This window comes from Oncorhynchus masou, chromosome 14, assembly GCF_036934945.1.
Source record: "Oncorhynchus masou masou isolate Uvic2021 chromosome 14, UVic_Omas_1.1, whole genome shotgun sequence".
NCBI lineage: Eukaryota > Metazoa > Chordata > Actinopteri > Salmoniformes > Salmonidae > Oncorhynchus > Oncorhynchus masou.
The window spans coordinates 14,308,966-14,336,856 of NC_088225.1; the positions used below are offsets into that span (position 1 = coordinate 14,308,966).

A 27,891-nucleotide genomic window follows, 5' to 3' on the forward strand; every position below is an offset into this window, starting at 1 on the left:
ATTAAAAAGTATATGATTATGTAGATAAGTCGATCAATGAACCATTATAAAAGAGGAGGAATATGAGGAAGAATCCTAACTGTGTTTGTTTTTCTTCTGGGTCCAGATGGGTTTGAGAATAAGCTATTTGTCCGAGGCACTCAGGGCAGGAGCGTGAGCATGAGGTCACCCACTAAGGACACCCTGAGCAAAGTGCTGCCCCTGCGCTGGTCCTTTGGTTCCAAGGACCGCCCCAAACCCTCCGCCCCCAGGCGAGGGGAGCTGGTGGAGTACCTGGAGTCAGGGCGCAGGCCGCGGTGCACCAAGGACCCCATCATCACCCTAGTGGCCACCCCGCCCCAGGGCGGGCACAGGGACCTGGGCAGCTCCCCCAGTGGGAGCAGCCTGAGCTGCATGGACAGGTCCAACTCTGAGGCATGCGACTCCCCAAGAGTACCAGAGGGCCAGAGCAAGCCTGCCGTAGAGAGGAGCTCCAGCCTGGGGCTCAGTATTACCACTAAAGTCAGGGATGACAGCTCACTTGGCCGGAGGTCCTCCAAGAGGTTCAGGCAGGACCAGGGCAGGACCCTGGACCCTCACCCCCATAGAGGCTCTACTGATGGGGTCCACATCAGCCACAGTGCCCCCCCAAGTAGGGACTCCACACTGAAGAGACCCAAGGCCCAAGCAGGGCTGACCTCCAGGGTAGGGGTGCTGCAGGCTGGTCTACAGCCTGAGGAGAGGAAGGGGATGAGGGGTCAGGAGGTAAGGAGCCACGACAGCCTCTTGTCCTTTTTCAAATCAGGCTTCCTGAAGAAAGATGCTCAGAGTACACCTAGCAAGGGGGAGGAAGTTCGGGCCAATGGCCACGGACGAACCAGCAAGGTAGCAAACGGTAGTTCGTCTAAACTCTCCCTCTCCAATGGGACCCTGAACGGTGTAGCGCTGGAGGAAAAGAGGGCCAACGGCGCCCCTAGAAGTGACTGCCGTCACAGCAAAGGGCAGTATGTCAACGGGAGGGCAGGGAGTCACAGCTCTGCTGCTGACATCAAGCGTGCCCACAGCTCCAGTAACATCCAGACCAAACTGGACTTGACCCTGCGCAGGTGTTCCTCTCTGCAGAGGAACGGGCAGGTAGCTCCCCCGGCCCCCCGCAGCAGCCTGGCCACAGACAAGCCCAGCTATGCCACCCTGCAGCGGGCACGCTACAGCACCACCTCCCTGGGCAGGCAGCAGAGACCCGTCCCCGAGTCCTGCTTCTGACTCCCTCCGCACCGCTAGGCTAACTGGCTGCTGCCACAGCAGTATAGTTATCTGGTGTGTGTGTCTCTTTATTTAGAGTTTGTGCCAATGCTACTGTCAGGGTTAGCATGTTAGGATGAGCTGAGCAGTCTGGCCACCACTGCTATAGCAGAGGAATACTAACGGTATTACTATAAGACAGGTTCTTAGGGGAGGCTTTGCCAACAGTAATGCAGTGTGTAATAGTTAACTGTCTGTCATAGTCTTCTGTTTAATGTAAGTGCCTCTGTGACAGTTCAGAATGATTGTTTGTTGAACACTGGAACCACGCTATTGATTGACACACATCACACCCAGACGGTCACCAGAGCTGTTGTTTCTGAAGGGCATCATGTACCCTCTGTTAACACTGATGTTTATTGACGTATTGTCTTTGTGTGTAAATGAATCTATGCAGTCTGTGTACAATGGAGAGGTAACCCTGCTGCATTGTGATCATATTTATTCCACAAACATGTCAAGCATCTTTCTTGGTTGTATGCTGTCCTTGATTTTCTATTGATGTAGCCATGGAGGAATATCCTGCACGAAAGGATTCAATTAAATGATTGTCTGTCTGTGCTTCCACCGCAAACTGTTTGCTGGGACCTCATACACTTATGTTATTACTAATATTCATCATGTACCATCTTCTGTCAGTGGCAACTGGCAACTGAAAGAAACAAGTACTGTAATAACCTGGTTGTTACACACCTGTTACTGACTACCGTACTGTAACAACGGCGTTTGATTGGAGGAGAAGTAAGGGTAGAGGAATGAAATGCCGATTTATGTTCGTAACTAACATGATTGAAATACTGGGTTGAAAAGAGGGTAGTTGGCACACCATGTACTCCAGCACAGTGATGGTCTTGTATACTCAACAATAGATTTAATGTATCTTGAACCAAAGTTTGTGTCAATCAGAACATTCTAGATAATCTAGTTGAAGATGCATTGTGGAGCATACAAGAATACCAGACAGTATCTTGGACTTCCTATTTTAATCTAAATGGGGAAAAATCATCAGAAAGAGTACATTGACTTGTGTGAACTTAGATGGGTGCTATTATGTGATGGTGAACTGTTGTGGAATCTCCTCACACCAGTGGTTTAGGTCAGCCCCTTATAGAGCAGCAGGGACAGACTGACAGCCCATTTCAAGGCTTTTAATGTCACTCCCTGTATCTCCCCACTGCTGAGCTCCAGAGAAAGTTACTGCCTATGTTTCACAATAACTCACCAGGGGGGGATTAAACCTGCTCCCCTGTTGCCATGGCAAACTCCCTTAAAGATACCAACTGTGAAGGTGCTGCTGTCTGATGTACTCTGCAGAGGGGCAGGGATGTCTTGATTTTCATTCATTTTCAACCCAAAACATCTCTTGCCTAAGGTTCCCAATATACAGTACATGACGATCTATTACATTAAATGAAGATCATTGAGTAACTTTTCCTATAGAGTGCTGTAATGCATTTTAATTGTCAGCCATAGGGTACATGCCAATTCAGATATATGCACATTCTGTGTATGTTCTAATCCGTGCATATTTCCCAGCAACCATGGATGGAAATGTATGATGTGTGTTTGATGTTAGGAGGGTATAGAGCATATGTGTTTGAGCTTACATCAACTGTATATGAACATATGTAGTAGTAATACAGATAATACCAACACAATGGCATACAGTGCTTCTGTAAAGGGAAAAACACTATTAGAGTAAATGTTTTTATCTATTAGATTTCTGAGTTACTTAATTACTTAGGCCCATCGCCCCATGAGAAGCATAGGCCATCAACTGGCCGTCAACTGAGTTGACTTCATGTATCTGAAATTATCTCAAATTTAAACCCAATGAAATGATACAATCATTTACTATTCTCCTAAACTATAATGTTAATGTGTAGGACATATATTGTATGATTGTGTTAGCAGACATACAGTAGTAGCTATGCAATATACTGGACCATATGGGATGCCCCATATGCATCATCATAACTTCTTCTAATAGGGATTGGTTGATGACACTACACCATCAACCATCTTGATGACACTACACCATTAACCATCGTGACTAATTGGTTGATGACGCTACACCATCAACATCATGACAAATTGGTTGATGACACTACACCATCAACCATCTTGACAAATTGGTTGATGACACTACACCATCAACCATCTTGATGACACTACATCATCAACCATCTTGACTAATTGGTTGATGACACTACACCATCAACCATCATGACAAATTGGTTGATGACACTACACCATCAACCATCTTGATGACACTACACCATCAACCATCTTGACAAATTGGTTGATGACACTACACTATCAACCATCTTGATGACACTACATCATCAACCATCTTGACTAATTGGTTGATGACACTACACCATCAACCATCATGACAAATTGGTTGATGACACTACACCATCAACCATCATGACAAATTGGTTGATGACACTACACCGTCAACCATTATGACAAATTGGTTGATGACACTACACCATCAACCATCTTGACAAATTGGTTGATGACACTAGACCATCAACCATCATGACAAATTGGTTGATGACACTACACCATCAACCATCATGACAAATTGGTTGATGACACTACACCATCAACCATCTTGATGACACTACACCATCAACCATCATGACAAATTGGTTGATGACACTACACCGTCAACCATCATGACAAATTGGTTGATGACACTACACCATCAACCATCTTGACAAATTGGTTGATGACACTACACCATCAACATTGTCTGATGACACGACACCATCAACATTGTCCGATGACACTAGCTCAAATGTTATGCCTTTATTTTTTATTCGCTTGTTCTCATCAATTTGGTTTCTGCAACCTTATTTAACACTTGTTTTGGAAATGACCCTAAATAAAGGATACTTTCCTTGGGAAGGCATGGGTTGAGTATATTTTATATGCAACTTTTGTAAAAGTCTACATTTTATACCTGATTTGTAATTATGTAAATGAAGGCTCCAGATGATAAAATCAGATAATGTAAGCAACGTCAGGATAAAGCACAAGTGGACTTAACATATATATTGTATCTGCCTCTAATACCTGCTTATTACCATACTGGAATTTATTTGAATTGCAAATTAAACACAGCTTTTCTCACTACTACTCTCTTTATTATATCATAATACAAACCAAGAGATATTCAATTGCATGTGTCATTGTATCTGTCTAACTTGGACTTTAAACTGCCTCAGGTTCTGCTCATTTCCATACCACATCATACCAGCTTAACTTACAAAACCAAGGTGTAGAGAACAACTGATTAACAAAAGTTGATCTATTGTGGAGAAAAAATTGTATTCCACATTTTTCTTAAATTCATCATCCAGTGTGTCATACATGTTTTGTTGATATTGGGAGAGCACATTCCAAATAGTTATCTTGCCATGTGAGCTGTGCTCTTAGGGAAATGTATGCCTTTCCTACACACACCTTTCCTTCTCACTTCTCAGTAGTTGGTATTCAGACTTAACTTATGCAGGTGTGTAACAGGCTTTACAGGCATGGCTTACAGAATTCCTTGTGGAGTTTTCATTCAATCGGGTTTTCAGTACATTTATCTAAAGCCATCCCTTTAAATTGGGTGTACCTTTAATTTGAGTTTTCTCTACAGACTCACTAGAATATGTGGAGAGAACGGTTCAGAATATTAGGGATCAATGAAAGAAAGTCATTTAAATTAGAGGTTATAATTATGATTTTTCAACACCGATACCGATTATTTGAGGCCGAAAGCGGCTTTTTTTGGTCCTCAAATAATCGGTATATATATATTTGTAATAATGACAATTATAACACTACTGAATGAACAATTAACACTTTTATTTTAACTCAATATAATACATAAATAAAATCTATTTAGTCTCAAATAAATCATGAAACATGCTCAATTTGGTTTAAATAATGCAAAAACACAGTGTTGGAGAAGAAAGTAAAAGTGCAATATGTGCCATGTAAAAAAAGCTAACAGGTCTATTTTTCTCCACTTCCTGTCTGACTGACGTGCCCAAAGTAAACTGCCTGTTACTCAGGCCCAGAAGCCAGGATATGCATAAAATTAGTACCATTGGATACAAAAACACTTTGAAGTTTGTAGAAATGTTAAAATAATGTATGAGACTATAACACAATTGATATGGTAGGAGAAAATCCAAAGAAAAATCAACCTGAATTTTTTTTGTTGGAGAGCCCATGCTCTTTCAATAGAAAGCTATGGTTCCTATGCAATTCCAGCTCCCAGATTGCAATTCTTATGGCTTCCACTAGATGTCAACAGTCTTTGTTCAAGGTTTCAGGCTTGTTTCTTCCCAAATGAGGACAATTTTTTTGTTTTGGTACAGGGATTTCTTTCCGTATGAAATATTATAGTTTAAATACATTTTAGGTTACCTGAGGATTTTGACTTGTTTTAACAAAGTTTAGCGGTAGCTTTTTGGATTCCTTTCTCTGCATGTTGAGCGAGTGGATTACTCAAATCGATGGCGCCAATTAAACAGACTTTACGGGATATAAAGGAGGATCTTATTTAACAAAATGACCATGCATATTGTAGCTGGGACCCTTGGGATTGCAAATCAGAGGAAGATTTTCAAAAGTAAATAAATATTTAATTGCTATTTGTTATTTTACGAAGCCTGTGCTGGTTGAAAAATATTTTGATGTGGGGCGCCGTCCCCAAACAATTGCATGGCATGCTTTCGCTGTAAAGCCTATTGTAAATTGTAAATGTTTAATATCCATAATTTGTATGATTATTTACTTGAATTGCGAAGTTTTCGACAGGTGTCCCACTGACGGGACGCCTAGCCCTAAGAAGTTTTAAGTTCCTTGCTCAGAACATATGAAAGCTGGTGGTTCAATATTCCCAGTTCTTCAATATTAACAGTTAAGAAGTTTTAGGTTGTAGTTATTATAGGAATTTTGACGTGTTGACTATTTCTCTCTATACCATTTGTATTTCATATACCTTTGACTATTGGATGTTCTAATAGGCACTTTAGTATTGCCAGCCTAATCTCAGGAGTTGATAGGCTTGAAGTCATAAACAGCGCTGTGCCTCAAGCATTGCTAACAGCTGCTGACAAACCCAGTAAAGTTTGAATGAACGCTTACAAGCCTGCTGCTGCCTACCACCACTCAGTCAGACTGCTCCATCAAATATCAAATCATAGACTTAATTATAACATAATAAACACAGAAATACGAGCCTTTGGTCATTAATATGGTCAAATCCGGAAAGTATCATTTCGAAAACAAAACGTTTATTCTTTAAGTGAAATACGGAACTGTTCCATATTTTATCGAACAGGTGGCAACCCTAAGTCTAAATATTGCTGTAACATTGCACCTTCAATGTCATGTCATAATTATGTACAATTCTGGCAAATTAGTTTGCAACGAGCCAGGCTGCCCAAACTGTTGCATATACCCTGACACTGCGTGCAATGAACACAAGAGAAGTGACACAATTTCCCAAGTTAATTTTTTTAACTAAATATGCCGTTTTTTTTGTAATCCTTCCATGTATTGATTTTAGGAAAGGAATTTGTTTATGGTTAGGCACATTCGTGCAACGATTGTTCTTTTATCGCGAATGCGCTTTTGTTCAATCACACTATGCCGCTGTGGACAAGTGTCTTTTATACAGGTAACGAGTTCAAACAGGTGCAGTTAATACAGGTAATGAGTGGACAACAGGCGGGCTTCTTAAAGAAAAACTAACAGGTCTGTGAGAGCCGGAATTCTTACTGGTTGGTAGGTGATCAAATACTTATGTCATGCAATAAAATGCAAATTAATTACTTAAAAATCATACAATGTGATTTTCTGGATTCCGTCTCTCATAGTTGAAGTGTACCTATGATAACAATTACAGACCTCTACATGCTTTGTAAATGATCACAAGAACGGTGAGAAAACCTACAAAATCGGCTGTGTATCAAATACTTGTTCTCCCCACTGTAGGTATTCAGACCCTTTGCTATGAGACTCAAAATTGAGCTCAGGTGCATCCTGGGAGACTTGTCAGGATCGAGGGAAAGATAAACAGAGCAAAGTACAGTGAGATCCTTGATGAAAACCTACTCCAGGGCGCTCAGGACGCAATAAACAGTCATCTTATTAATCATTACCTCTTATCAAGTCATAATTTTGAACAATCGTAACCTCATGCATCTGCAAAAATGATTCCTTACTACACAAATTGGTTTAATTATTTACACATTTATCCAAAAACTAGCTAACTAAATAATAGCACAGAAAAAACCTACACACTTACTACATGAGACAAAGATCCCTAGTGGACTGACACAATATGGCTTTTTACACAATCCTTTTATGCACTCTGGCCAAAGGGGACATTCCATCAGTCTGACACGCTCTCTGACCTCACTCGGTGCATGGCTATTTACTGTGCAAGGATATACGACTGCAGGTTATCTCTTATATCTAATTAAAAACGCATTCATATCTTAGCAAAAATACTTTCATAATTGTTCATATTATATGCACGACGTATTGGATTTCAACTTGACAGATAAAGGGGATACACTTTCCAAGTTTGTTTTTTATAAATCCCAAGGCGTACGCCTTCTTTAGTGCCTACGCAGCGTTTGATCTGAACTGATCTGAAAAGCACATTCACAACGTTTATACATGAGGCCCCTGATCTGAACTGATCTGAAAAGCTCATTCTCTTGCCTGGTGATTGAAAGACAGCTAGTGGGGATAAGACTCAATCTTACAAAGTGTCAGAGTCGTGTGTATAGGTGGCAGGGAAGTCAGGTGCAGGAGAGTCAAACGGAGTGTAAAATGGAGTCTTTTAATGAATGTCCTCGTAACATGCTCCATAACACTAATAAGAACAGAATATAAACAAACATGGGTACGAGGACCCGTTGCGCACCTATACAACAAACACAACACTGACAATAAACAATCTCTGACAAAGACGTGAGGGGAAACAGAGGGTTAAATACACAACAGTTAATTACATTTACATTTAAGTCATTTAGCAGACGCTCTTATCCAGAGCGACTTACAAATTGGTGAATTCACCTTCTGACATCAGTGGAACAGCCACTTTACAATAGTGCATCTAAATCATTTAAGGGGGGGGGGGGTGAGAAGGATTACTTTATCCTATCCTAGGTATTCCTTGAAGAGGTGGGGTTTCAGGTGTCTCCGGAAGGTGGTGATTGACTCCGCTGTCCTGGCGTCGTGAGGGAGTTTGTTCCACCATTGGGGGGCCAGAGCAGCGAACAGTTTTGACTGGGCTGAGCGGGAACTGTACTTCCTCAGTGGTAGGGAGGCACATATTTTTGTTCAGTATAACTACAGAGGGTGAAGCTTTGATTTAGATCATTTGCATGTTCAGATATTGAATATATCATACTTGTGTAGTACTTTTTTTGTAGCACAGTTATTTACATAGCAAAATGCCAATTACTTAATCTTTATTTAACAAGGCAAGTCACTTAAGAACCTCCAGGCTCTGATCAGGCCCTACACCCAAACAAGGGCACTGCGTTCATCCACCTCTGGCCTGCTTGCCTCCCTACCACTGAGGAAGTACAGTTCCCGCTCAGCCCAGTCAAAACTGTTCGCTGCTCTGGCCCCCCAATGGTGGAACAAACTCCCTCACGACGCCAGGACAGCGGAGTCAATCACCACCTTGTTTGGGTGTAGGGCCTGATCAGAGCCTGGAGGTACTGCGGTGCCGTTCCCCTCACAGCTCCGTAAAAAAAACTGTTCGCTGCTCTGGCCCCCCTCTGGCCTGCTTGCCTCCCTACCACTGAGGAAGTACAGTTCCCGCTCAGCCCAGTCAAAACTGTTCGCTGCTCTGGCCCCCCAATGGTGGAACAAACTACCTCACGACGCCAGGACAGCGGAGTCAATCACCACCTTGTTTGGGTGTAGGGCCTGATCAGAGCCTGGAGGTACTGCGGTGCCGTTCCCCTCACAGCTCCGTAAAAAAAACTGTTCGCTGCTCTGGCCCCCCAATGGTGGAACAAACTCCCTCACGACGCCAGGACAGCGGAGTCAATCACCACCTTGTTTGGGTGTAGGGCCTGATCAGAGCCTGGAGGTACTGCGGTGCCGTTCCCCTCACAGCTCCGTAGGCAAGCACCATGGTCTTGTAGCGGATGCGAGCTTCAACTGGAAGCCAGTGGAGAGAGCGGAGGAGCGGGGTGACGTGAGAGAACTTGGGAAGGTTGAACACCAGACGGGCTGCGGCGTTCTGGATGAGTTGTAGGGGTTTAATGGCACAGGCAGGGAGCCCAGCCAACAGCGAGTTGCAGTAATCCAGACGGGAGATGACAAGTGCCTGGATTAGGACCTGCGCCGCTTCCTGTGTGAGGCAGGGTCGTACTCTGCGGATGTTGTAGAGCATAAACCTACAGGAACGGGCCACCGCCTTGATGTTAGTTGAGAACGACAGGGTGTTGTCCAGGATCACGCCAAGGTTCTTAGCGCTCTGGGAGGAGAGATGAATGGGATTGAAAACAGGTGTGTGGGAAGACAAGACAAAACCAATGGAAAATGAAAAATGGATCAATGATGGCTCGAAGACCGGTGACGTCGACCGCCGAGCACCGCCCGAACAAGGAGAGGCAACGACTTCGGCAGAAGTCGTGACACAAAACTAGATTTGTTTTGGTTTGTTCCATTGAAAAGAGGCTGATATAATGTTGATTTGATCACAGAAAAAAACGCTGATCTATATAGTGCAAACTAATGGGGTGAACTCTTCTGCACAGCAGTCCTGGAGGAAGTGCACACGCAGTAGAGCATGCGCATTTTAGATGGAATGCTGCTCATGTGGATTGTTTCAGCATCATTGTCCAGTTCCAATAGCAGTCATTGACTTGATTTAATTGTTGCTTGCAGGCACAAAGACTACATTATCACACACAACAAGATATTCAAAGTAGTTCCCATGAGTGGCTCCTGATACTGTCATAGGCCAGGCACTCAGTTGATTAAAGTGCCTTTTTAATTATTTTATAAAATGTTTGTGAGGGCAAACCATTTTCAGTGTAAACTTCAACGACTTAAACCAGATATAAATATGTAGAAAAGATAATGGAGCTATACAATGAGTATACAAAACATTAAGAACACCTGCTCTTTCCATGACATAGATTGACCAGATGAATCCAGGTGAAAGCTAGGATCTCTTATTGATGTCACTCAGTGTAGATGAAAGGGAGGAGACAGGTAAAAAAAATCATGTTTAAGCCTTGAGACAATTGAGACATGGATTGTGTATGTGTGCCATTCAGAGGGTGAATGGGAAATACAAAAGATTGAAGTGCCAGGTAGTAGGTGCCAGGTAGTAGGTGCCAGGCTTACTGGTATGTGTCAAGAACTGCAACGATGCTGGGTTTTTCACTCTCAACAGTTTCCCGCGTGTATCAAGAATGGTCCACCACCCAAAAGACATCCAGCCAACTTGACACAACTGTGGGAAAAATTGCATTCAAGATGGGCCAGCATCCCTATCGAATGCTTTCGACACCTAGTAGAGTCCATGCCCCAAAGAATTGAGGCTGTTCTGAGGGCAAAATGTATAGTTTTAAAAAAGATCATCTTAGAGGACTAATATTCACCAAAATAAAAACTAGACAGTTCGGGAGAATCTAAAATGACAAAAATGGCATTGCATGGGGTCCCCATTGATTTTGTTATAATGTTTGAGTCACTCAGATAGCACAAGAACAAGTCATAAGCCATTGAAAAATGTGTAGAATTGCAGGGAACTAGCTTTAAAACTGTAACATTTTCTCTTAGCCCCATGGCAAAATGTGTAAAATTGGAGGAAATTAGCTTTAATTAGCAACATTTTCTCTCTGTGGCCAAAAGGAGGGCAAAAGCATTGATCACTGCATGGCATAATTCTTTTCTGAGAATTCATAGTAAGTAGTGTGTGATGTGAGGCAGCTATTAGCCAGCCATGATAGAGAGTGTCCAATCCTAATAGGAATCTCTCTCTTTCTCTCTCCCTCACACACACACACACGCACACACGCACACACGCACATATACACACACATATACACACACATATACACACACACACATGGCAGGTAGCCTAGTGGTTAGAGCCGAGTGGTTAGAGCGTTGAGCCAGTAACATAATGGTTGCAAGATCGAATCCCCGAGCTGATAAGGTGAAAATCTGTTGTTCTGCGCCTGAACGAGGCAGTTAACCCACTGTTCCTAGGCTGTCATTGTAAATAAGAATTTGTTCTTAACTGACTTGCCTAGTTAAATAAAGGTTAAAAAACTAAACATGCTCACACACACTATAGATATTCAAGATGTCTGGTTTTCTGTATTTTTTGGAGGTCACTTTTATTGTGAGAAATAATATAACATGTTTCTGAACACTTCTACATTAATGTAATAATCACAAATTAATTGTGAAAAACTATGATTGAGAATGTTACAGAGGCACAAGGTCAAATGCTAACCTCCCCTGTTATTGGTAATGATGAGAGGTTAGCATGTTTTCTTGTAGCCTCTGTAACCTTCTCACTAATCATTATTCATGATTCATATATGATTTTTATTTATCATGGCATTATCAGGGTTCATGAAGAAATGTTCAGAAACATCTACCCACTTAGAAGAAAATTCTCCATTCAGTTCCTATTGGGCAAAACAACCTAAAACACAACCAAAGCAAACTGCATCTCAGTGCTAGAGGCGTCACGACAGACCCGGGTTAGGGTTTGACCGGGGTAGGCTGTCATTGTAAATACTGACTTGCCTAGTTAAATAAAGGTTAAATAAAAAATATATATTAAATAAAGGGACTAAATAATCAATGTGCCTTCATCTCTAAACAGTAAAACGTATGTATGAAAATACCCTAAAATAAAAGGTTACATTCTGTACTGTCGCCTCATACAAAACATTTGATCTCAAATCCAAAATGCTCAAGTATAGAGCCAAATTTAAAACATTAGCTTCACTTTCCAAATACACTCCCCTACAGTTGAAGTCGGAAGTTTACATACACCTTAGCCAAATACATTTAAACTCAGTTTGTCACAATTCCTGACATTTAATCTTAGTAAAAATTCCGTAGGTCAGTTAGGATCATCACTTTATTTTAAGAATGTGAAATGTCAGAATAATAATAGCGAGAATGATTTATTTCAGCTTTTATGTCTTTCGTCACATTCCCAGTGGGTCAGAAGTTTACATACACTCAGTTAGTATTTGGAAGCATTGCCTTAAAATTGTTTAACTTGGGTCAAACGTTTCAGGTAGCCTTCCACAAGCTTCCCACAATAAGTTGGGTGAATTTTGGCCCATTCCTCCTGACAGAGCTCATGTAACTGAATCAGGTTTGTAGGCCTCCTTGCTCGCACACGCTTTTTCAGTTCTGCCCAACAAATGTTCTATGGGATTGAGGTCAGGGCTTTGTGATGGCCACTCCAATACCTTGACTTTGTTGTCCTTAAGCCATTTTGCCACAACTTTGGAAGTATGCTTGGGGTCATTGTCCATTTGGAAGACACATTTGTGACCAAGTATTAACTTCCTTACTGATGTGTTTAGATGCAGTAGCGTGCCGTGGTTCTGGGGCCTGGGCCTTCAGTGAAGTCCTACACAGTCCCACCCGAATTAATCCACCTCTTATTACCATCATTATGATGCCATGGCTCTAGACACTATACATTTAGACAGAAACGCAGTATAACCAGGCGTTGCGTCACCTTGAAATTGACATTTTTATTCAGAGAATTGCAGGGGAAGAGTACAATACCTTTTCATTGTGCAGCTTCGTTGCCCTGCGCGCTTGTTCGTTGAGCTGTAGATCCACTCAGGTGTCCCCAAAAGTTTTCAAAAGCACCATTGTTTGTAAGTGCCCAGCCATACTTTGGTGTCTCGTTGCTGCCTTGGTTAGACAACTCAGGTTTGCAAAGCCAGTGTGGCTCCAAATACCAAATCAATCACTTGCAAATAATAGGCATTCCCAGCAGTACAGTTTGCAGTGCTTCTCGGAGCCTGTCTTTGTAGCGTCGGCTTTGTAGAGTCGGCGTCTACCTCTCCTGACGATGTCTAACTTTTCTTGAAAAGTTTGTCTTGAGAATGGCGTTATAATTATTTCCTCGACCAAATCGATATCTTCTCCTTCCGCCATTGTGTGTTGAAAAAACAGCTTAGTAGTATGCAAATTAATTTGTTTATCAATGTCAGTTTCCTAGTTCTGAGACCTGTCCATATAGGACCTGCCTCTCAATATTGGTAATCCAATCAAAAGACGTGCAGGCACTACGCCTGCTAACTGGCTCCTGTGTAACACTGGAGCCAGCCAGCAGGCGTACAATAGCCAACTCTAAAGCTGATTGGTTGACACTACATTTTAATTTCCATTCACTTTAAGCTACAAGCGCCCACACTGTTGATTCTGAAGGCCTGAGGGCAGATTTTATACCCCTGGCAACACATGATGGCTGAATATGATTGGATAAAATATCTAACATAAAGACCAGCCCTCCAAATCTCAACCTGGGGCTGGAAGCAGTGCAACCAAGAGGAACGCTATGAAATGAAGAGTGTAACTCTTACTCTGGGGAATAATTTAATACATATTTGTGGGAAAATATATTTAAAAATATATATATATATATTCTGATGATATTTAGGCCAGCAGAGAAGGCCTTGCTGGCCCTGACGGCCCACCACTGTTTAGATGTTGTTTCAATATATCCACACAATTTTACTTACTCATGATGCCATCTATTTTGTGAAGTGCACCAGTCCCTCCTGCAGCAAAGCACCCCCACAACATGATGCTGCCACCCCCATGCTTCACGGTTGAGATGGTGTTCTACGGCTTGCAAGCATCCCCCTTTTTCCTCCAAACATAATAATGGTCAATATGGCCAAATAGTTATATTTTGTTTCATCAGACTAGAGGACATTTCTCCAAAAAGTACAATCTTCATCCCCATGTGCAGTTGCAAACCGTAGTCTGGCTTTTTTATGGTGGTTTTAGAGTAGTGGCTTCTTCCTAACCTTCAGCTTATGTCGATATAGGACTCATTTTACTGTGGATATATATATACTTTTGCACCTGTTTCCTCCAGCATCTTCACAAGGTCCTTTGTTGTTGTTCTGGGATTGATTTGCACTTTTTGCACCAAAGTACTCTCATCTCTAGGAGACAGAATGTGTCTCCTTCCTGAGTGGTATGATGGCTGAGCAGGTGCCATGGTGTTTATACCATGGTTTTTACACTACTAAAGGCAACTAAGTTTCTGTCTTCAGTAGTTTCCCACTGATACACACAATTAGTTTAGTCCTTTCCCCAGAACAGGCCTTAGACACTCTGCTGTGTCTTGTCTAAACCTGGGGAAACATTCCAAGTCTGTTGTTTGTCAGAAGCACCACCTCCAGGATGTAATCATTCTGAGCTACTGAGGCATGTGCTCCTTTAGTTAGGGGGTGTCTGTGTGTGTGTGGGGGGGGGGGGGGTGAATTAATGTGGAAAGGCTAATGTCCTGCAAGCTTTTTCAACCTTTAATGATATAAGCTTACTGTTGTTATCTGAACAATAGCAGAAATGGTCAATAAAAATGTTATGTTCAACCATGTATATAAATGACATACAGTACATGTATAAAGTACAGATACAACTGGTTATGCTTCATATATTCCATGGCAGAAATGGGAGATCTTGAGGCACACAAAAAAATTATCAAATATAAAAACGTTTGGCTTGGCAGCACTGGATTGAAATGTGCAGTTCCGTTTATATAACATGCAAATTGCATCCCTTAGCATGCCTGTCTGTGTTGGACATCAGATACATATTTGGACATCAGATAGTGAATTAGATATTCAATTTCAGACAATTGGAACAGAACATGAATGGTTTTGAGCATAAAGGATGTGGGAACTGGAATTCAGGCCTTACTATACAGTATGTTCAAAAAACATTGTGTGTTTATGAAGTGTTTGAATGGTGTGTTTATGAAGTGTTTGAATGGTGTGTTTATGAAGTGTTTGAATGGTGTGTTTATGGAGTGTTTGAATGGTGTGTTTATGGAGTGTTTGAATGGTGTGTTTATGAAGTGTTTGAATGGTGTGTTTATGGAGTGTTTGAATGGTGTGTTTATGGAGTGTTTGAATGGTGTGTTTATGAAGTGTTTGAATGGTGTATTTATGGAGTGTTTGAATGGTGTGTTTATGGAGTGTTTGAATGGTGTGTTTATGGAGTGTTTGAATGGTGTGTTTATGCAGTGTTTGAATGGTGTGTTTATGAAGTGTTTGAATGGTGTGTTTATGAAGTGTTTGTATGGATTGACAAAGGCTGAGTTTACATGTCTAAATCTAATCAGTAAACGTGTATTTACCTCACATGTTTGAACTGTGTGGTCCTCTCTGTTTATTTGTAATACAGACTCTCCTTGTTATCCCTAGTGGAATGAAATGCCAGGTGAAACATTCCACATTCTGCTCTTGCTTTTATCACCCTTTTCTAAATAACAGACATTTCAAACCATAACGAGGATGTTTTTAATTAAAGCATTTGACTAGTCCGGCCTATCAGTTAATAAGGACTCCAAACAGAAGTTATCTATATGCCTGGAGGACTAAGCACATTCCTTCTGTTTTGTGGAGTGATTTAACTACTCAGTCAGCTCATAATTGTCAAAAAGGTGCATTTTATTGTGTTTTGATTGAGGCAGTAATTAATGAGTGAAAATAACTAGATAATATACACTGAGTACAAAACATTAGGAACACCTTACTAAAGCAGGTAATAATACCCCCCTACAACATGCAACGTCCATAAAGCAGGTAATAATACACACCTACAAGATGCAACGTCCATAAAGCAGGTAATAATACCCACCTACAGCCTGCAACGTCCATAAAGCAGGTAATAATACCCACCTACAGCATGCAACGTCCATAAAGCAGGTAATAATACCCACCTACAGCATGCAACGTCCATAAAGCAGGTAATAATACCCACCTACAGCATGCAACGTCCATAAAGCAGGTAATAATACCCACCTACAGCATGCAACGTCCATAAAGCAGGTAATAATACCCACCTACAGCATGCAACGTCCATAAAGCAGGTAATAATACCCACCTACAGCCTGCAACGTCCATAAAGCAGGTAATAATACCCACCTACAACATGCAACGTCCATAAAGCAGGTAATAATACACACCTACAAGATGCAACGTCCATAAAGCAGGTAATAATACCCACCTACAGCCTGCAACGTCCATAAAGCAGGTAATAATACACACCTACAAGATGCAACGTCCATAAAGCAGGTAATAATACCCACCTACAGCCTGCAACGTCCATAAAGCAGGTAATAATACCCACCTACAACATGCAACGTCCATAAAGCAGGTAATAATACACACCTACAAGATGCAACGTCCATAAAGCAGGTAATAATACCCACCTACAGCATGCAACGTCCATAAAGCAGGTAATAATACCCACCTACAGCATGCAACGTCCATAAAGCAGGTAATAATACCCACCTACAGCATGCAACGTCCATAAAGCAGGTAATAATACCCACCTACAGCCTGCAACGTCCATAAAGCAGGTAATAATACCCACCTACAGCATGCAACGTCCATAAAGCAGGTAATAATACCCACCTATAGCATGCAACGTCCATAAAGCAGGTAATAATACCCACCTATAGCATGCAACGTCCATAAAGCAGGTAATAATACCCACCTATAGCATGCAACGTCCATAAAGCAGGTAATAATACCCACCTACAGCCTGCAACGTCCATAAAGCAGGTAATAATACCCACCTACAGCATGCAACGTCCATAAAGCAGGTAATAATACCCACCTACAGCCTGCAACGTCCATAAAGCAGGTAATAATACCCACCTACAGCATGCAACGTCCATAAAGCAGGTAATAATACCCACCTATAGCATGCAACGTCCATAAAGCAGGTAATAATACCCACCTACAGCCTGCAACGTCCATAAAGCAGGTAATAATACCCACCTACAGCATGCAACGTCCATAAAGCAGGTAATAATACCCACCTATAGCATGCAACGTCCATAAAGCAGGTAATAATACCCACCTACAGCATGCAACGTCCATAAAGCAGGTAATAATACCCACCTGCAGCATGTAACGTCCATAAAGCAGGTAATAATACCCACCTACAGCATGCAACGTCCATAAAGCAGGTAATAATACCCACCTACAGCATGCAACGTCCATAAAGCAGGTAATAATACCCACCTACAGCATGCAACGTCCATAAAGCAGGTAATAATACCCACCTATAGCATGCAACGTCCATAAAGCAGGTGACTAGTCCGGCCTATCAGTTAATAAGCACTCCAACCAGAAGTTATCTATGTGCCTGGAGGACTATGCACATTCCTTCTGTTTTGTGAAGGGATGTAACTGCTCAGTCAACTCAGATGTGTCATTTTTATTGTGTTTTGATTGAGGCAGTAATTAATTAATGACTCTACAACGTGTTGAAAGCGTTCCGGAGGGATGCTGGCCCATGTTGTCTCCAATGCTTCCCACAGTTGTGTCAAGTTGGCTGGATGGCCTTGGGTGGTGAACCATTCTTGATACACACAGGAACAATTGTTGTGAAAAACACAGCAGGGTTGCATTTGTTGACATACTCAAGGTGTATGTCAGGTGCGCCTGGCACCTACTACAATATCCCGTTCAAAGGCACTTAAATATCTTGCCCATTCACCCTCTGAATGGTACACATACACAATCCATATCTTGTCTCATTGCTTAAAAATCATTATTTAACCTGTCTCCTCCCCTTCATCTACACTGATTGAAGTGTATTTAACAAGTGACATGAATAAGGGATCATAGCGTTCACCTGGTCAGTCTATGTCATGGAAAGAGCAGGTGTTCCTAATGTTTTGTAAACTCTGCGTTTGGTGTATGTAATCATAGATAGGGAATCACTGTTGCAAACGCATGTATTCCTTTCACTATGCTGAATTATACAGTGCATTCGTTGTAAAATGTACACATTGGAGAGTTTTAAATCCTGTTCAAAAGACTGATCCGCAATGATTTAGAGCTTAAATCAATGTATCACAATTTAGTCTGGAATTATTTATATTATGATGAAAAAGAGTTGGTATATTAAGCTTTTTTGAGGCTTTGCTCACAATTCATTTTGTGGCAGCACAAGGACCAAATGATATACTGTATGTGAGGCTCTTGATTATATCATTGATCATGACACTGGTGGCGAGGGGAGAGAGGCCAGGAAACTGACAGTGAAAATACATTAGAGGAGGAAGTGTCAGAAGTTGAAGACAACACAGAATATGATCCAGACCAAGAGACAACCAATGAGGAACAATCCAGTGATGAGGAAGAGGGCCCTGCTGAGGTTGTTCTTACATTCCGGTCAAAGAATGGGAATTTGTCCTAGTTTTCATCCCCACCTGAGAGGAGAGGTCGACTGAAAATGTTATCAGGATGACCCCAGGGCCAACGAGATACGCCGTATCCAGGGTTGATGACATAAAATCCTGCTTCGAACTGTTCCTCACAAAGTCGAACAAAACTATAGTGATAAACATGACCAACTTGGAGGGGAGACGCGTTTACAAAGACAACTGGAAGGAGGTAGACCAGACAGACGTCCAAGCATACGTGGGTCTCTTGATTTTGGCAAGTGGGTGGGGTGCCTGCGACTCATCTATAACCCAAGTCCAGGCACATGCAACAACCACCATGTCCAACATGTGCATGAGAACACACAGAATGTAACCACCATGTCCAACATGTGCATGAGAACACACAGAATGTAACCACCATGTCCAACATGTGCATGAGAACACACAGAATGTAACCACCATGTCCAACATGTGCATGAGAACACACAGAATGTAACCACCATGTCCAACATGTGCATGAGAACACACAGAATGTAACCACCATGTCCAACATGTGCATGAGAACACACAGAATGTAACCACCATGTCCAACATGTGCATGAGAACACACAGAATGTAACCACCATTGACTGACAGATTGTGAACATTTGAATATTTTTGTTATTGTTAGTACTACTGTTATCATTACTGTTCTTTAATGTGTTCAGACATTCATTTTGTAATATGGTAAAGTTTTCATGTATAGTTTTGGGCTTATGTCCTTTCTTTACTAATGAAATCATACCGGTCAGCGCTAGCTGTGCCACCAGAGATTCTGGGTTCGAGCCCAGGCTCTGTCGAAGTCGGCCGCGACCGGGAGGCCCATGGGGCCGCGCACAATTGTAAGGGGGGTTAGGGGGGGTTTGGCCGGCAGGGATATCCTTGTCTCATCACGCACTAGCGACTCCTGTGGCGGGCCAGGCGCAGTGCACACTGACCAGGTCGCCAGGTGTACGGTGTTTCCCCCGACACATTGGTGCGGCTGGCTTCCAGGTTGGATGTGCATTGTGTCAAGAGGCAGTGCGGCTTGGTTGGGTTGTATTTCGGAGGACACATGGCTCTTGACCTTCGCCTATCCCGAGTCCGTATGGGAGTTGCAGCGATGAGACAAGACTGTAACTACTACCAATTGGATACCACGAAATTGGGGAGAAAAAAGGGGTAACAAAACAACAACAACACCATCACAAATCCATTACCACAGGAAAAGTCAACAGGTTAGTATCTGTGCCTGCCTAATAGTGCATATGCATGTTCTGATTACCTTCGCACGCACACACGCACGCCCACGCACATACACTACTGCCTTTATCATGTACATATTACATAATGAGAATGCCAAAAGGAAAGGCCCATGATACTAATATTGTAAATATATAATATTTACATACACTGGAAGTTCTACTATGTTTGAATCCCCGAGCTGACACGGTACAAATCTGTCGTTCTGCCCCTGAGCAAGGCAGTTAACCCACTGTTCCCCAGGCCCCGAAGACGTGGATGTCAATTAAGGCAGCCCCCCGCACCTCTCTGATTCAGAGGGGTTGGGTTAAATGCGGTAAGACACATGTCAGTTTAAGGCATTCAGTTGTACAACTGACTAGGTATCCCCCTTTCCCTTTCCCTTTCTATAGAGTGCTGCACTTGTATGAGAAACCCCCAGTTGTTATCACTATTTCTGCAGCCTATACTAGGACAGCTCTTAATTCCAAAACCACTTGTATACATTGCAGTAGGATATTGCTTTCATCTGGGTTTTTCCTTTGGTAATGGCCATTTTGAGTTACTGAGTGAAATTAAATACTTGATGTGCATTATTAATGTATTTGTACCCTGGTGCAGTGTTGTGGTTCCATAAATGAGAAGTGAACCAGGTTCCATTTTAATACCACTAATGAGTTGGTAAAGCGGGGTCAAAAATTGGATTCCCTTTGTATTTTGATTTGCTTTACCTCCATTTTACTCCTCACACATACACACAAGTGCACAGTATTGTCAAATTAGTACTACATTTATTTGATTGAACACCAACAGGTACTTTATTTCTGGACAGTGTTGGAAGGTAATCCAATTTTCCTGGGAATGTAATAACAATAGTAATGTACGGGTGTCTGGGTTTGAGAGCGGCAGAGTTCAATATTGCATTTTCCTCCTTCTAAAGCAAGCCATTACTACCCTACAAATGGTTCATTTCCAACCCAGTTATAAATTTGCCCTTTTCCAAGATTACCAGCAGATAACCTGCCTCTCTTCTACAGCAGCCATCAGGTAAAATATTGCTTTGTTTGGACAGAATGCTTTTGCCTCTTTTATGTGTGCTTCCCCTTCTCTAAGAATAAGATCTCTTCACAAATACACAAAATGCACTCTAGCACAGACAGTTCTGCTGCTACTGTTATTGCATTGGGTTTGTCTTAGGTCTCATGCTTTAATTCTTTATTGTAATATCTAGAAATCCCTTTGGATCAATTGCAGTCATTCAACACTGTATCGTACATCAGAACATTATTCTTTTACCAAAGATAACAACATAGAGGTTTCCTTGGTGATCACAGACATTACATGGTAATAGACAGGCTGCACATATTCAATATTACAAAATGACTAAGGACAACATATTAGAAGATAGCCCAAAATAATACATCAATACGTCACAACTTTCTCAATGATCACAGTCATCACACAGGTTCCAGTGTAGACATAGATTGCATTACGACAAGGTGTGATTTCCCTGCCTCTCAGATCACTAACTGACAGAATCACAGAATAGAATCACAGAATTCTGACAGAATCACAGAATATCACATATCTACACAGAAACCTGTTTTAACACATTGAACTGCAGTGGAAATCTGTCAAATCATCAAAGAAAACGAAATACAAATTGCTACCACTTGAAACAGAACTGCAAAATAGTGTTATTGATAACTGTGGGCTGACTTCCTTTTATAAAAGTTCACATTGTTACTAATAGCCTACAGTTCAATTGACTACTGAATACTAGTACAAACTCCCTGTATTCACAGTTCCTTTATGGGAGCATGATAGGATAGGATTAATAGGATGAAGTTGAATGTCCCTGTAGGGAAAAGTGTCTTATAAACATAGTACTGCTGGGTACAAAATAGATACTGTACACACTCAGCATTTCTACATACATTCCACGTTAACCCTGTCATACACATTGGGAGCATGAATGTCTGATGGGGGCACCACTTCCCACTGAGCTGAGAGAGCCCAGATTCATGGAACTAGGGCTGAGGGATGGGGCTCGGCTAGGGCTCCTGACTCAGTGCACAGCCACAGTGACAGGCAGCATGTTGTGTACTAGTAGGTCTCTGGAGGACTGAGACTGATGATTACACTCTGGGGCCAGTCTCAGACACACACTACCGTCAGCCATGACAGAGTTCAACCCGAAGACCCGATTGTTCGGCCGGATGGCCACAATGACCTGCCTCTTAAAGGTCTCACTCAGCAAAATGTAGAGGTATGGGTTGACGCAGCTGTTAGCGTAACCCATGCTGATGGCAATGTTGTAGACATAGAGGAAGGCAAAGCTGGGCCTCTGAACCCCCAGGTGGGCCAGCTGCAGGATGTAGTACGGAGCCCAGCAGATGAAGAAGGCCAGGCATATAGCCACAGCCATACGGGTCACCTTACGTGTACGTACTCTCAAGCTGCGCTGGGGCAGGGGGGCCACTGTGGCAGACATGTTCTGAAGGATCTTGAAGAACACCACGCAGATGATGACCAGAGGCAGGGCGAAGGCCATCACAAACTGGTAGAGAGTAAACCAGTAGGTGGCAGTGGCTGGATTGGGCAACAGGAGGGCACAGCCCACTGAGCCATCCCCTCGGGGCATAAGGCCAGCATACATCCAAAAGGGAGTGATGGAGACCAGGGAGAGCACCCACACCAAACCCACCGCAGCCCCCGCCACGCAGGGTGTGCGCACATGGTTGAAGCGGATGGGATGGACCATGGCCAGGTAGCGGTCCAGAGTCATGACAGTGAGGATGTAGGTGCTCACTATCTGGCTGTTGGAGTCCAAGGCGGTTATGACCGTGCACATGATGTCACCAAAGCACCAGGAACCGTTGCCCAGGAGCTGGTGGATGAGGAAGGGCATGCCCAGGAGGAAGAGGAGGTCCACTAAAGACAAGCTGAAGATGAAGATGTCCGGCACTGTCTGCTGGGCTCGGAACTTGGTCTTCTTCACAATGGTGTAGATGACAATGCAGTTTCCAATAATCCCAAAGAAACAGATGACACCGAAAATACTGGGCATTAGGACATTGTGGTAGGGCACATCATTTTCTGTAAGTAAGTTTTCTGTAAGTGACAGGAAAATTACATTCAGTCTCATGTTGCAGTGTCATTCAGACAGGTGTTCCCTTGCATACAGTAAGTCTTGATTTTTACTAACAGTATATTGTCCCTCCTGGCTGCTACATCACAAAGATCAGAGACTCCAAACTAATCCTCAGAGATGGGAGCTGCCAACTCATGTGGTGCTGATATACATTGCTAATTATAAACTGGGTGGTTCAAGCCCTGAATGCAGTTGTATATCAGATGGTATCCTATGGGAATGACAGAACATGTATTTTTGCTGTTTTAATTACGTTGGTAACCAGTTTAAAATAGCAATAAGGCACCTTGGGGGTTTGTAGTATTTGGCCATATACCACATCTCGGGCCTTGTTGTTTTTTAAACAACTCGTTTACATTTAATAATTTCATTCAAATGTAAAGTAAAAGTCATAAGACTAAATTCCCAGGATAACATTGAATTAATTAACATTGATTTTACATTATAACATTCATGCATGAAATCAGGAAAATCACAGGCTACCTACCTGCTGGACTTTCGGGTGAGTTGTATGATGGGAGAGACGTCTGAGACCAGTTCTCATTCGATACATTTTCGAAGTCCATTTTGAAGTTAGACTAAGCTCAACAAATGGATGGGCTCTAAATGAAAAATGATGTGAAAACAGGCAAATAACGTAGGCCTAATTACCATCAGAGTAGACTATAGAAATAAATATTCTGTCATCAGTAGGCTATGCTATTGTTGTGCTGCTTGGCAACTGTCAATAAAACCCACTTCGTGCTCAAATAGATGCAGTCGAATAGTGAAATGTATTATTTCAAAGTGGCAAGAATTGTTGTAATGACATCAAAATATATTCGGGAAATTCCTTCTTCTCATCACGGTCTCAAAAATATAAAGGTGAAACATTTGTAACTACTCAACATTATTTACAACCCGAATTGTACAAATCTTAGACCCAAAGAAAGGCACGGGCGCCCTTGTCTATGCTGTGCATTGTAATTATTGGTGATGAACCAGGCTCCAATTATTCTAGTACATCAATTAATCAATCAATCAAAGTAATTCAGTGGAGACGGGGTGAATTTGTACACACTGACCTTTTCCTGCTTCTATTTCTGTAGCCTCTCCTCAAAATCCAATTGGTCTTCTTCTTCTATCTTTACACCAGTAGTGTTGCTAATCAAAGCACTCCATCACACAAGAATACTTCTTGAAAGAGAGCCTGTGAGGTTTACAGTAATGTGCCTTGCCAACATTTCATATGGTGGCTTCGCATCCTGCCCTATATGGCAGAGAAAAGGAGGAGGGGTACATAGAGATACGTAGTGACAACTGATTTTGCATCGTAGCAATAATAGGCTATGTGTGATACCAATTTGTAAGTGCCTTGGTGCACAAGTAACACAGTGCCAGTGTCAAGATTGATGCCCGTTTGTGATGGCACTGTTTGTTGGATTGACAACAAGTAAGAACAAAAAACGTGCCACAAGGATAGGGGGACTTTGACAATCCTTCTAAATGTAGCTATTTGTATTCCAATCATTAATTTAATTGCCTTTCGTCCCTTGACACCAGGGTGTAAGCATTATTATTTTGTGTGTAGACCGTAGTGGAAACCATTGGCCACTAGGTGACGCACTTTCCTATGTTTTCACCATCTAACGAGTTATATGTTAAAGAAATGTGTTTTAAATAGTACAACACTTTAATCTATATTGCCTATTGTTGCATCAGGCATAACAAAGTTATGTGACAGACAGAGATACATATATTTTCGCTGTACTTGAATTTGTTTTTAAAAGAGCAATGCAACCACAGAGCTTTATGCAGCTAGTTATTAGGTGAAAGTATCGCGATAGACGGTCCAGTGGCTCGCAGACGAGACCTATGGGCCGGTCAGACACTCTGCTCACAGCGCGAGGCAGGAGCCGAAGCAGCAGCACCAGCACCCAAAGCATCTGGAAGGAAGCGGAAATAAACGTCGCTGGCTGGTTCGAGTTTAAGCAAAAACAGACGGATTTTGTACATTTACCTCCACTAACAAAACTATAAAGTGTGGATTCTAAACAATAAGGACATTTGATCAAGCAAGAAGTTCACATTTCACAGGTTAACTGGCGGGTGAGTTTTTGTCTCGTTGTACTGAATCCTAAGCCAAGGCTAGCCAGCCAGCTACAGTTCCCGCTAGCATACGAAAGTATTTTCTTCGTTTTTTGCTTTGGTTAGCTATAGTACTGTAGCTAGCTAATAGGCCTACCTGCTTTCCATGCAGTCTTTCCTAGAAACGACGAATTCACATGCATAACTGCACACAAACATTTTAACCTGGTTATTAAACAAATAACTGTAGGTTATAGGTTGGTGTATTTTACTTGTTTGTTGTTACTAGTAGCTAGGTAAATAGCCGGCTAGCTTTTTCGTTTTGGCTAGTTGCTAGCTAACGTTAGCTTCCGCTTTCACATGTCTAGCGTTTGAACTGTCTCATAGCTCTAATTCAAAACAGTTGTAAACGGTGTTTCACAGTACAACCAACATAAGTGAATTTAGCGCACATGTAGTAGAATTGGCTATTTCACTGGCCTTAACGTTAGTTAACTGACTTTCCTACAAGTGGAAGTTGTCACAGATAGAAACAAACTGATAACGAGAGTTGCCAAAAAGCCTCCCGATAACGTTAATGGTCAAATAATAACATAGAAAGATGTTGTTCACCAACTAGCTAGTTAGTCACTTAATACATCGTACTTCGCATAGTTGGTGAGTAAGCCTGGGTAACTAGTAGTGACCTACGTAGCGGAAGGTATCGAATTGAATCAGAAATTGTATATTCCAGTGCGGGTTTTCATTGTTGTGTGTGTGTGTAACAAGCAGGCTAAGAAATTATTAGTAAACAACGAATCTGATTGGAGGGCTAGTAAACCACTTCGCATGAGGAATGTTGCACAACAACAGGTAGCTACAGACTTTAGCGCTCCCCATTGTCCCCATGTCAAATCTTGGCCAACCACTAGTGTGGATTTAATTCTGACATTGGTACAGTTTTGCATTGCCAGGTGCTCCAGGTGGGTTGAGATTTCACTTAGGACCAATGGAATGGTCTAAAATTAATATACTCTGTCCACCCTGGGCACCAGCCATGCAAAACGAGCACCACCCATCTCAATTTCAGTCCCATCATCATACAGTGGTCGACCAACACAACACCCAGACGTAAACAGAGATGCTAGATATTAATTTGTGGCATGTTTCTCCCTTTTTTTGCAGATACCTTCTGTGAGCTTTATGTGAGGATCCATCCCTAAAGGAACGGGTCATAGACGGGAGGAGCGACTCGGAGCAAGCAACCGATCAAGGAATTCTTGAACAGTTATTTTTTTTATACTCAAGTTACTGGTCTCCACACATCAACGACAGGGAATAAAACAGAATTCACCCTCACAAGTACCCTAAACCCACAGTTATCCAACAATCTGTACCATGGAGGCCATTGCCAAATATGATTTCAAAGCCACTGCTGACGACGAGTTAAGTTTTAAACGTGGGGAAGTTCTAAAGGTAGGATGAGTGCATTTTTTTGTCTTCAAATTATTTAATTGCAAGGCTTGGTAACTGCTTGTTATCTGCTTTAAAGGATTGTAATAATTCACCTGATCGAAGGTTGTTAATCTACTTATATTTTTAGCGGCACATCTAATTGGTTTTCTGTGATCATATGCCCCCCAATTGTCAAGAAAAAATACATTTGAATTACACAAACATGTTTTTCTATTGCAAACCAGCTACAATAAAATGTTTATCATGGAAAATATCAAAGACCTTATCACCCCACGTCTAGTAAATAACAGCAACACAACAGTTTATTTGTCAGAGTTGTTGCCTTCTGCAATGTTCCTCTTTGCACTTTCTTTCCTCAGCCCTTTCTTCACACACAGTATAGTATCGGTATCTTAAGCTACACCTTATTCAATGAATAAGCCAACATCACAGTACGCTCAATACAAGCTTTAGGCCTAGTAGAGTGATAGGGCTCCACACTGGTAACACAAGGCCTTTGCGGATGGGTTTATTTCACGGTATTGAAATGCCAATCCTTCAACTTCTCTAATCTGACACAACCTGGGGCCAATGTATCACTTCAGACAGCCATCCTACTCAAAGCCTCACTTTCATGCTCCCTGAAAAGAGCTCAGTCCATTTTCAGAGCTTGGTCATCATGGGACTGCAAGATATTAGGAGACAAAAATTATATGCAAGTGCTCTGGGATTTAAATGTAATCATCATAATCCCTCTGAATGTCAATGGGTTTTAGGTAAAGGGTTGGTAAATTTACCGCCTAAGCACACCAGCCATCATATGTTTTATCTGATTTACGTTTCAAACGATTGTGTGTGTGGCAAATGGAGCTAAACCTCTCTCTTGCTAGCAACTCCGTACACCCCATCAGAATGCCTCATGCACTATTTTTGTATTAATGTCATGGATGAATGTCAAGATGTTTTCTCTGGGACACTTGATGAACATAACACACCAGTGCAAACCGTCACTGTTCTTACACCATAATAGCGGTGTGTGTTGACAGGCAACAGGTACCCACCCGCCTCTCATGCTGTTGGAGAGGACACTGCTGTTGAAACAGTATCAGTAGTCATCTCCCACTTATTTTAAAAACCCACCCAGTATCTTCAACATGAGTCACATTCCGAAAATATGTACTTGACCAGCTCATTTCTGGGTTTTAAAGCTAGTTAAGCACAGTGGTCTCTT

The 27,891-nt window shown here is 42.0% G+C and overlaps 3 protein-coding genes across 3 annotated transcripts in view; 2 read left to right on the forward strand and 1 right to left on the reverse strand.

Moving 5' to 3' along the window:
• LOC135554332 (ubiquitin carboxyl-terminal hydrolase 43-like) overlaps window positions 1-4,422 on the forward strand; it is a 98,105-nt gene extending 93,683 nt beyond the window's left edge. The window contains exon 15 of the mRNA XM_064986579.1: window positions 107-4,422. Coding sequence (XP_064842651.1) covers window positions 107-1,242 — 1,136 coding nt within the window. The 3' untranslated portion in view covers window positions 1,243-4,422. The remainder of the gene's footprint in view (window positions 1-106) is intronic.
• A 17,651-nt stretch (window positions 4,423-22,073) lies between these two features.
• Window positions 22,074-23,075, reverse strand: mchr1b (melanin-concentrating hormone receptor 1b). Its single transcript, XM_064985747.1, has one exon. It carries the CDS (start codon window positions 23,073-23,075, stop codon window positions 22,074-22,076), a length of 1,002 nt encoding a protein of 333 aa, XP_064841819.1.
• A 1,940-nt stretch (window positions 23,076-25,015) lies between these two features.
• Window positions 25,016-27,891, forward strand: part of LOC135554333 (growth factor receptor-bound protein 2-like) — a 39,106-nt gene continuing 36,230 nt past the window's right edge. Inside the window, exons 1-2 of the mRNA XM_064986580.1 lie at window positions 25,016-25,247; window positions 26,391-26,681. Of these exons, the coding sequence (XP_064842652.1) occupies window positions 26,604-26,681 (78 nt within the window). The 5' untranslated portion in view covers window positions 25,016-25,247; window positions 26,391-26,603. The remainder of the gene's footprint in view (window positions 25,248-26,390; window positions 26,682-27,891) is intronic.